This window comes from Scyliorhinus torazame, chromosome 4, assembly GCF_047496885.1.
Source record: "Scyliorhinus torazame isolate Kashiwa2021f chromosome 4, sScyTor2.1, whole genome shotgun sequence".
In the NCBI taxonomy this organism is placed as follows: Eukaryota; Metazoa; Chordata; class Chondrichthyes; order Carcharhiniformes; family Scyliorhinidae; genus Scyliorhinus; species Scyliorhinus torazame.
In genome coordinates, this window is record NC_092710.1 from 57,260,906 (window position 1) to 57,272,671 (window position 11,766).

At 46.5% G+C, this 11,766-nt stretch overlaps 1 protein-coding gene across 3 annotated transcripts in view; it reads left to right on the top strand.

The window, feature by feature from the left end:
• LOC140410235 (NACHT, LRR and PYD domains-containing protein 3-like) overlaps positions 1 to 11,058 on the top strand; it is a 437,830-nt gene extending 426,772 nt beyond the window's left edge. For all 3 annotated transcript variants that reach the window (XM_072498189.1, XM_072498190.1, XM_072498191.1), the window contains 2 exons: positions 10,039 to 10,206; positions 10,316 to 11,058. In XM_072498189.1, the coding sequence (XP_072354290.1) occupies positions 10,039 to 10,206; positions 10,316 to 10,403 (256 nt within the window). In that variant the 3' untranslated portion in view covers positions 10,404 to 11,058. The remainder of the gene's footprint in view (positions 1 to 10,038; positions 10,207 to 10,315) is intronic.
• The last annotated feature ends 708 nt before the right edge of the window (positions 11,059 to 11,766 follow it).

Sequence of the window (11,766 nt, forward strand, 5' to 3'; positions counted from 1 at the left end):
CTAACAATTGCAGGTCTGACACTGAATATTACAATTATTATTGCTGAAAAAGAGATATGCCATTGAAGCTTTTTGTCTTGCCCTCATCAGGACAAATGCAAGACTACCAAATTTCAAAATGAGCAATGATTTATATTACATGAGAAAGGAATGCTGATTGGTTGGGAACGTAAGAGCAGGAGTCAGCCATTTAGTCCCTCGAGTCTGCGTGGCCATTTAACTAGATCATAGCTAATCGTCAACCTCTGGCTTTTCCAAACTTTTCGAGCTGCGGAACCCCCAGTGACTTTCCAAGAGCATCAGGGAATCCCGAGCAGTCTCATGATGTTGATGTCCCTTTTTTGAAGTGAAATAGGTGTGAACACAAATCAAATGTAAACTAGTCTTTTCGAGCTATATCTGCATATTTTTGGAATTGGGAAGAGGCACACAGTCACAAATACATTAGCCAGCTACATGGCTCCCTCACATTAACCCCTGGCCAAGCCATCCTCCCATAGCTGCTTAACATTAACTCCTATAAGTAGTAGCCACTTTAGGAGTGAATAATCTGATAATTAAAAAGTTATTTTAATTAAAAATATTCTTAAGTCATTTTTAATGGGAGGAGGAATTCTGGAAGCTGATCCTCATATTGGACATACGTACCCCTCTCTTCCTCTCACACACACACACACATATTCACCTCTCTCCCTCACACACTCTCATATCTCTCTCTCTCACATTCTCACACAGACCTCTCTCACATACACTCACCCCTCTCACTCTCTGTCTCTCACACACACATTCACCTCTCTCACACAAACGTACACACACTCACCTCTCTCACACACACATTCACCTCTCTCTCACACATATGCACACACTCACCTCTCTCTCACAGGTATGTACATACACACCCCTCTCTCCTCTTTACCGTATCCGCCCACACATCCATTCTCACACACACAACCATCCTCATACACTCACACACGCAGGCATCCTTATTTACACATTATATTGGACATAAACCCCAAAATGTTGTTTTCATAGATCATAGATTATCATGGAATTTACAGTGCAGAAGGAGGCCATTCGGCCCATCAGGTCTGCACCGGCTCTTTGAAAGAGCACCCTACCTAAGTCCACACCTCCACCCTATCCCCATAACCCAGTAACCCCACCCAACACTAAGGGCCTTATTTTTGTAAGACTGTGAGGAAAGGAAAGGTATCTCACCCCAGGAGTGATTTCACAAAATAGAGATATGGGACGGGATTCTCCGACCCCATGCCGGGTCGGAGAATCGCCGGGGGCTGGCGTGAACCCCCCCGTGGCCCGAAGTCTCCACCACCAGAGATTCAGTGGGGGCGGGACCACTCCGGCGCGGGCCTAGCCCCTCAAGGTGAGGGCTTGGCCCCTAAAACCTTTGGGGCGGCCCGACGCCGGAGTGGTTCCCGCCATTCCATTACGCCGGAACCCCCTGCCCCGCGGGGTAGGGGAGAATCCCGCCCATGGTGTCTTCAAACAAACTTTACTAATGCAGTATTAAAATATCTTAAACATCACACAAGAAAGTAGCTTAGAATTAGCCCTTTAAATAATACGAATCAATACAGTGACACAATAACCTAAACTGCTATCTTTATTTACACTCAAACAACAAAATTATCTCAGCTCTGAATCCACTTTTAAATACAGTTAGCTCACAGAAATAATTGCTGTCCAGAGTCGTCTTGAATACTTCACTTTGATAGAGATTTTTTGAGACTGCTTTAAAGAAGCAGACCTGACACTCTGTCAGAAAAATGCAGAATCTCTGGCTGTATTTCTTCAGGAAAATTCTCATCTTACCTTCCAGTGAAAGACTAAAACTCTCTGAAAACCTCAACACTGACCGCTTCAGTCTCCTCACATGAACTACATCATCTTACGAAACTGAACACAACGTCTCTAATTAACCACTCCACAGGGAACCCTCTTAATACAAATAAAAGTCCATTAGCCCAAACTTTTGCAATGCTTTATAACTGCACCCCTGGCTCCAGAAAGCCTAGCAAACTAGGATTTTTAAAACCAGTACTGCAACATTCATACACACACTAACCCAAGCTTTTAGCCCTTACTGCTCCAAGTACATATAATACAATCTATCTGAAATTCCTACATTCATAGAATCATAGAATTTACAGTGCAGAAGGAGGCCATTCGGCCCATCGAGTCTGCACTGGCTCTTGGAAAGAGCACCCTACCCAAGCCCACACCCCCACCCTATCCCCATAACCCAGTAACCCCACCCAACACTGAGGGCAATTTTGGACACGAAGGGCAATTTAGCATGGTCAATCCACCTAACCTGCACATCTTTGGACTGTGGGAGGAAACCAGAGCACCCGGAGAAAACCCACGCACACACGGGGAGAACGTGCAGACTCACACTTCATCCTTAAAAAATGAACTAGCAATATAAACAGGTGGCTTCATTTCTTTTAAAATCTTTATTATTGTCACAAGTAGGCTTACATTAACACTGCAATGCAGTTACTGGGAAAATCCCCTAGTCGCCACACTACGGCGTTTGTTCGGGTACTCAGATGGGAGAATTCAAAATGTCCAATTCACCTAACGAGCACATCTTACTGGACTGGGAGGAAACCGGAGCACCCGGAGGAAATCCACACAGACACGGGGACACGTGCAGACTCCACACAGACAGCGACCCAAGCTGGGAATCGAACCTGGAACCCTGGCACTGTGAAGCAACAGTGCTGACCTCTATGCTACCATGCCGCCCAAAGCCTTTCAACTCTAAACATTTCTCATTACAAAACACAACAAATACTCTAAAGGATACATCTCGCTCTCTGCAAGTGTAATCGTTCTCTTAGGTCACTTTGATTTTCCACCAAAGGTAACTCAGTAATTTATCTAACGCACTTTATGATTCTGAATGATACTCAGTTGCGTTAAATTGCTTTATTCCCAAGGTATCCATAACTTCCCTGAATAACTTCGACAAATTTTGATCCCTGATCTGATTGGATTTCTTTTGCTAGTCTGTAACTGATAAAATATTTGGTTAACTCCTCTACAACCCTCTTAATAATATTTCTGAATGGAATGGCCTCTGGAAATCTAGTAGACACATCCATTATGATCAATAAATACTGATTCCCACTTTTCATTTTAGGCAGGGGGTCATACGCAATAAATTAGGATCCTAGTAAAACGTTCCTCAAATGCTTGAATGGGTATTAAGGGTTGTGGGTTTATTGCTGCTTGAGGTTTTCCTATTGCCTGACATGTGAGATTTACTACAAAATCCAACTCCATCCTTATGTGGTCCAGACCAATAATTGAGTTTTCCTTACTCCTAAATGATCACCTACAAGAACCTCATGTGCTACCACAAAACCTCCTTTCTATAACCCACCGGTAATATCACTTGAACTTCTGCCCACGTCTCATCTGATTAAATATATAAAGTCGCCTTTTTCTCATGAGTTCATTATTTCTAATATAATAACTGAAATACACTCAGATTCTATTTCTGCATATGCTTTCTGATACAACTGCTTTATCTCTGAATCTTTCTGCTGTAATTCTATCAACTTTCTTGAACGAAAGATATCCTCTTCATCCACCACTGCTCTTGTCATCCACCGCCTGCTCTTGTTCTTTATCTACCATCTATTAAATATTGTTTCTAGTAACTGAACTTCAGCCTCCCTATTGGTATTCCTCAAGTTCTCTTCGTCCTGTCTCAACCTGTGGCTTTGTGATCTTGTCACCACACCAGGGAAACACCCCAGGATATGCTTCTTGTAACACCTCAGTTGTTTGACTTTCCACTAGCGTTTCAACCATGGTAGGCATCACTCCCGCTTGATGATCTAGCTATATCATTGCGCAAGATAAATTGTACCCCGAGAAAGGTAATTTTTCTATCACCCCGACCACCAACACTACTTTTCACCGGACTCCCCAACCTTACTTTACATAGTGGCACAATACTCCTTTCACCACAAATTCCACATATTACGACCTTTTCTGCCAATACTCCTTCTGAACTAAATATCTCCCTATTTCTCACCAATAAAGATTGACATGCTCCTGTATCCCTTAAGATCTTAATCTCCTTACCTACTCCATCTTGTACATATAAAAAATACGTACTCTCACAAACAAAATCTTTTAAAAATCCGGGGCTGGATTCTCCGCCCTCCCTGCACCACATTTCTGCCCCGACACGCCGGCGGAATTCTCCGTTATGCCAGACGGTCGATGGGATTTCCCATTGTGGGGTAACCCCATTCCGTCGCGAAACCCCCGGGGCACCGGCAAAACGGAGAATCCCGCAGGCGGAGAATCCCAACCCCGGTATCTGGGGCGTCATTCTCCGAGACTTCCGCACCTTTTTGCCGGCGCGATGCCCGTCTGATTTGCGCCGGCTTTGGCGCCAGTCGGCGGGCATCCCGCCGTTGGGGGAGAATTTCGCCCCTGATCTTTGCCACCAACCTCTCAACAGACTGTACACTCTGTTACACCTTTTCCAATGGAATCATGTTTTTTTCAACTTTAATAAACCACACTGGCTTATCTTGTTTTAATGAGCCTGTCTTCCCAGTACATTTCTTAAGCAACCTTGGAGCGACTTTATGTATCCAACTTTATTCCAATGAAAACACATTTTCTTATCTCTCTTCCATTATCATAGGTTTCATTTTTAATGTGAGGCAAACGCTCCTTAATATATCCAACTCGGCCACCTTTTCTTCACTGCCTGTGAATTTCTAATTTCCCCAGTTTCAATCCTTCTCAGCTTGAAATTAATGTAAAACTAGGCTTTGCTTTGTGAACTAATTCAAAATCATCTGCCATTTCTTCTGTCAGTCTAGTAGTTTTAACCCTTTGCTCTTCCACATGAGTTCTCACTACTACAGGAAGTGAATCTTTAAATTCTTTCAAAATAATTGTTTCCCTAAGAGCATCATATTTTGTTTAATTCTTTCAAATTCTATATTCTTTCTGATTCTGTCCTCAGATTTCTAAACTGTCTGTACGTTTACATGGAAACACACATGGAAAATAGAACCAGGAGGAGTCTATTTGACCCTTCTAGTCTGCTCCGGCCTTCATTATGATCATGGCTGATCAAGTTCAATAGCCTGATCCCGCATTCTCCACATATCTCTTGCTATGTCTAATTCCTTCTTGAAATTACACAACGCTTTCACCTCAACTACTTTCTATGATAGTAAATTCCACAGATTCACCACTCTCTGGGTGAAGAAATTTCTCCTCACCTCAATTCTAAAAGGTTTACCCCTTATCCTCAGGATGTGACCCTTAGTTCTGGACTCCCTCACCATCGGGGGTACATTCTTTCTTATCGACCTTGTCTAATCCTGTTAAAATTTTATACATTTCTAGGAGATCATTTCTCACTCTTCTAAACTTTAATGAATATAACCTTAACTGATTTAGTCTCTCCTCACATTACAGTCCTGCCATCCCAGGAATCAACCTGGTAAACCTTTGCTGCACATCCTCCATAGCAAGAACATCCTTCCTCAGATATGGATACCAAAACTGCACACAATACTCCAGGTGTGGCCTCACCAATGCCCTCTCCAATTGCAGTAAAACATCTCTATTCCGATACTCAAATACTCTCGCTATGAAGGCCAACATACCATTTGCTTTCTTTGCTGTCTGCTGTACCTGTGAGCTTACTTTCAGTGACTGATACACAAGGTCTCACAGAGTATCCACCTCTCTCAAGTTAAGCCCATTCAAATAATTATCTGCCTTCCTATTTTTGTTGCCAAAGTGGATAACCTCACATTTATCCACATTATACTGCATCTGCCATGCATGTGCCCAATCACTCAGCCTGTCCAAATCTCGCTGAAGCATCTTTGCATCCTCCTCACAGCTCACCCTCCTACCCAACTTGGTACCATCTGCAAATTTGGAGATACTACATTTAGTTCCCGCGTCAAAATCATTAATATATAATATGCACAGTTGGGGTCCTGTTCCAGGTCCTTGCAGTACCCCACTAGTCACTGCCTGCCAATCCTCAGAATTTCTGGAAACCCAAGACCTGTCTGGACAGCAGTTAGTCGCTGGGGTTGAGCCGTTCTCTGACTGTTTGCTCACTCAGTGGTTACGACCTCCACCTGATGTACCGCTGCACATGTGTGTGGTACGCACATAGTGCCCCAGGAGCCTCTTCACTACAATGCCCAACCGAGATGAGTGACTGTGGGATGGTGGAGGGTGTTGGAGACAGCTATGACGGAAAGTCGGTGTCGGCCCTGGACTGGTGCTCCAGGCTGTCGCGGGATGGTGTTCGGGGGCTTGCCTCGCTGTCCAGTCCCAGCTCATCACTCAGTGTGCCCTGGGGTTGCAGTCGGGTGCGGGGGGCACCAGAAGGGCTTGCTTCGACGCCAGGTAACCTGCAAGACACAAGACATGATTGGAGTGAGTGGTGGAGGAGCGGTATGAAAGTAGAGGGATGCTGGGGGGGGGAAGGGGGGGACAGTGGGTGGTGCCACATGCTGTAGGGACACCACAACTCAGCGGAAGCTCATTGCCTCTCTGCATCCACCTCCCAGCTCACCCACCCACCAACTTTGTATATCTGCAAATTTGGAGATACTACATTTAGTTCTCTCGTCCAAATTCCCTGATGCCGACCTCCACCTCAGCGACTGCCCACTATCCAGGCCCATGGACAAGGTCCAATGCCCGCTGCTTCACGACGGTGATGGACCTCCGGGCCCCTCCAGTCTGCTCTCTCTCTCTCTCTGATTGTGCACCACCATCTCCTGGTGGGGGGGTTCAGAAAATGCACAGTGAAAATGCACAGTGTGAGGCTGTCAGATGCGGGCAGCACAGTGGGTGGATAGCTAGTGGCCTGTGTATGCAGGTCACCCGGCCATGGTGGGCGGTTTGGGTGTTGGCATGTGGTACAGGGTTGGGTGTGAGCAGACTGCGGTGGGTTGGGTTTGAATGCCTTCTGGGTGGAAAGGGTAGTAGGGTGTGGGACAGGACTTGGTTCCAGGGGCATGGTGCTGATTATAATAATAATCTCTATTAGTGTCACAAGTAGGCGTACATTCATACTGCAATGAAGTTACTGTTAAAATCCCTGGGTCGCCACATTCTGGCGCCTGTTCGGATACACTGAGGGAGAATTCAGAATGTCCAATTCATCTAACAAGCACGTCTTTCGGGACTTGTGGGAGGAAACCGAAGCACCCAGAGGAAACCCACACAGACGCAGGGAGAACGTGCAGACTCCACACAGACAGTGACCCAAGCTGGGAATCGAACCCAGGTCCCTGGTGCTGTGAAGCAACAGTGCTAAACACTTTGCTACCGTGCTGATTACTCATCCTGGCCGCCCTGAGGAGGTCGTGCAGCTTTTTGCGGCACTGCTGGCCGATTGTGGCGGTTTGGCCTCTTTCCACCTGCGCCCTGGCCCGGTGTACAGCAGAAGTTGGCAGTCTCCTTCCCACCGCAAGGAACAGGGTGCCCTGCCTCTCTTCAATGACATCTAGCAGGGCCTCAAGCTCCGCATGTGAAAAACAGGGTGCCGGTCTACGTGGTGCCATCTTGGCTGGAATAAGTGTGTGTGAGGGGAATGGAGTGCTTATATGCAGTTGCAGCTTGTCAGTCTTTCGAGTGCCAAACCGTAGAACACCACCGATTTTGGGACCGTAGAATCCGGCTCAATGGGCACGATTTAACTAAATGGGAACAAAGTACCATAGCAAGCAGGTTTAGCCGCGTGTTTCCCAGCGCTCGTTTGATAAGGGGCCTCAACAGGGAATACGCCGTTTTGTGCAGCGAGAAATCGGGACACCGTTTTTAAATGGCTTCCCAATCTCCAAGGCTCCGAAAGCAACCCCAGAACTGCCCACGCCCCAATACACTATGGGAAGGTTCCCGGCCTGATCCCACCCACACTACAAATGCCAGCTTGGCACCTTGGCAGTGCCATTTTGGCACCTTGGCAGTGCCAGGCTGACACCCAGATGGCATTGTCAGGGCAGCACTGCCAGGGTGCCTCAGTGGCACCAGCAGTGCCAGGGTACCACCCTGCTCAAAGGGCATGCCCCAGGTGGTCTCCAATCCCCTGGGAGAGCCCCAAGAATGCCTCTCCCATCTGCTCCCTGTTTGTGGAGACCAGTCCTGAGCGGCACTCGCCCGAGTTCTCCAAGGCAAGGGAGATTGATCCCACACCTGGGTAACACAGGAATCTGCACGTTACTCCCACGCCTCGAGTAACTCAGGAATCTGCACATTAATGTGAGACTAGTTGGCTGCCTTAATATGCTGATTTGCTTAAAAAGTGATCCCGCCCGCAATTCCCAAGGTTCAAATCGCAACGTCCCGCAAGATTGCGTTAAATTTCACGAGGCGTTGCAAGCTGGGTAAATTCCAGGAGTCTCCGATAAACTACTCTGCAGGGAACCCTCTCAATATAAATGAAAATCCATTCGTCCACTCGTTTACGATGCTTTAATTGCACTTCCTGTAGCCTCAAAGCCTGGCTGCCTTGCAAACCAGGATTCTTTTTGAAACACTACTGCAGCAATCATACACACACAAACCCAGGCTTTTAACCCTTACTGCACCAAGTACATATAATACAATGGGCTGGGTTCTCCATCGACAGGTTCCTCCGTTTCGCCGGAAGCAGACTTCCACCTGTGGATTTCCAGGCGGCATGGGGGTGCCCACAATGGGAAACACCATTGGCTGGCTGCTGGGACGGAGAATCCCGCTGCCGGTGGGGGCATACCACACCAGAAAATGGGATGGCAGGATGGAGAATCCTGTCCCATGTATCTGAAATTCCTACATTTTTTACAATATGCATATGCGTGCGCGCACACCCTCACACAGACACATGCTTATCCTCATGCACAGCCGCACACATATCCTCATGCATAGGCACACACACATCCTCACACTCCTTTCTCCAAGCCTCAAACGTCACTGCTGCCGCATCTCCTCGTCATCACGTCCACCTCCCTTCCACTTCTCGCTGCCGCTTCTTCGCTTCTGCCTGGTTTGCCTTCTGCCGGCTCCCACCTCACCTTCGATCTTTGGTTTTGGCTGAGGGTATTTCTGTCCAGCAACAAGAGGCTTGTTTGATTGGTCTATTTGATCTTTCTAATTAATTGAACTTTGTGCATTCAAGCAGGCATTTGCCAGTCATGTGGCGAGCCGTAGTTTTGTGGACCCCCTGGAGAACCACCCCCTCCCCCCTCAACATCCTTTCTGCATTTAGAACATACAGTGCAGAAGGAGACCATTTGGCCCATCGAGTCTGCATTGACCCACTTAAGCCCTCGCTTCCACCCTATCCCCGTAACCCAATAACCCCTCCTGACCTTTTTGGCCACTAAGGACAATTTATCATGGCCAATCCACCGAACCTGCACATCTTTGGACTGTGGGAGGAAACCGGACCACCCGGAAGAAACTCACGCAGACACGGGGAGAACGTGCAGACTCTGCACAGACAGTGACCCAGCGGGGAATCGAATCTGGGACCCTGCGCTGTGAAGCTTTAGTGCTAACCACTGTGCTACCACGCTGCCTGCTTTATCCTACCTCGCCCATTGGGAATTTCAATGAGATCATCTCTCATTCTTCTAAACTATAGGGAATACAGGCCCAGTATCCTGATGGTTGGTTGGCAAGTCAGCTCTGATGAGTCAAGGCATTTAAAATTTAATTCAGATTGAACTTAAGAATGGGGAAAATAGGTCCCTGGTGCATTCTCCAAGGCAAGCAGACTTGCCAACAAATCAGCACCCTTTTCTCATGCAGTATAAATGTTGTTCCCTTTGAAATTTGGCATTTTTGCATCTGTCCTCATGATTGAGAGACTCAAAGCCTGGACAGCATTTTGGCAAAACTCAGGTTTGTAAAATTAAGCAACTCATTATTATCAGTATTGATGTTATTAATAAACACTGGAAATTGACTCTGATTCCTTTAAAGTTTTTTCTCTCCCTCTCTCTGATACCAAAGCCTATGGGGTACCGGTCTCTCAGATTCCATTTGTGATGGTCTCGCTTCCACTCTCAGCACAAACACATTATTGAAGGTTCTGAAACTGGGGGGAAACTCATTCACAGATCAATCTATCCCCGCTTTTAGCAAGCTCATCTTGTCTTGCAAGAGTTTGGAGCGGTTTGTGTGAGTATTTATGCTAATGTTCAACGTCATGAATAAAATAGAAACTGGATTCATTCCCTTTTATGCGCAGTGTTTAACTATGATTATTGTTATCTTTAATCTGTTTCAGCGTCTGGCAGAATCAATTGAGTTCAAATGGAAAGAGACACCTGGAGGCATTGCAGGAATGCAGACCTGGACTGAGTGTGGCAGTGTGAACATTTCAATGTCTGAGCATTTCAGCTCTGATTCTCTGAACATTGTTCTCTGATTCCCTGTCCCCTCCCACCTGGCCGGGCTCCAGGTTGAAATCCTATTGGCCGTTTCCCAGTTTCCACCTCGAGTTGAGTGAGTGTCATCTCCCATTGTGACATCAGAGGCACAGCAACAGGGTCACCAGACTCCGCCTCCCAGCCCCACAGCGCGGCTTCTGCAGGAGATCCGGGGCTGAATGTTCCCCAATGGGGCACTGGGGAAATGTACAGACAGGAAGGACCCAGGGTGGGCCTCAGTCTGGCTGCAGTGGTACACTGACAATTACCCTCAGTATTCCTGTGTTTGGGGATAAAGTACCCAAATTCCTGTTCAGTATCAGTGCCCAGTGACCCTGCTGGTAAGTCAAACTGTGTGGGTTCACACCCAATGCTGTATCATTGGTTTTCCAGCAAGTGGTGAAAGTGGAAATTTTCCTGAAGGAATAGGAATTAGAATTTGAGGAATGGGCATATGTTGGGAATCTTTAGGACTGTATCAGGCTGAATGTATAGTTACGAGACATGGTAATGATAATGACAAGTGGAGCAGGAAGAGTGAAAAAAGAAACGAAGTGCAAAAAATTATTTAATAAAACGTAAATCAAATTGAGAATTTCTACAGTGATTGCAGAATTGTTAAATCAAGAGAGATACAATTGTTCAGAGGACATTGATTTAAGTCCTGACGGGCATTGCTTAAATCAGGGGATCTCAAACATTTTGCTTCTGAATTCCCCTCCAATTTTATAAAAATTCTCCGGGTCCCCTGTGACACAACGTATTCCTTTCTGTATTAAAAGTGTAAGCGAAGGCATGAAATTGTGTTGTTCAGAGGAGAATATCTGCAATCTGCCATGGCTCTGAATGTTAATTTGAACAGGCCTCTGTGCCTCGGATCAGAGATGGAATTGGTCTGTCTGACAGTTGGATGCTTTCTCAATGAGGGTGCTCGCGGTTATACTGTTCAGTCTCTTTGATATTCCTCTTTGAATTCGACTGTGTAGATGCCTCAAATTCCTTGGCATAGAGGTTATCATGGCGGCATTTAACGGAAACATTTCAAAGTGTCATTTTGAGTGTGATTGGTGGGGACACTATTCCCCAAGGGGTTCGGAGGCATAACAGCAGCGTCACTAATACCGCCTGGGAGTCAGTGACAGTGGCTGTCAGTGCAGACAGCATTTCAAGGATGTCTGCTGTGTGATGTTGGAAGACGACCAACGACCTCTACAGAGCTGCAAGGGGAAGTTACTACCTCTCTCCTGGCATCAGTTCCACCTCCAACCCTCAAATTCCCAAACCCCCCCTTCCCCAAAAACCACTGACA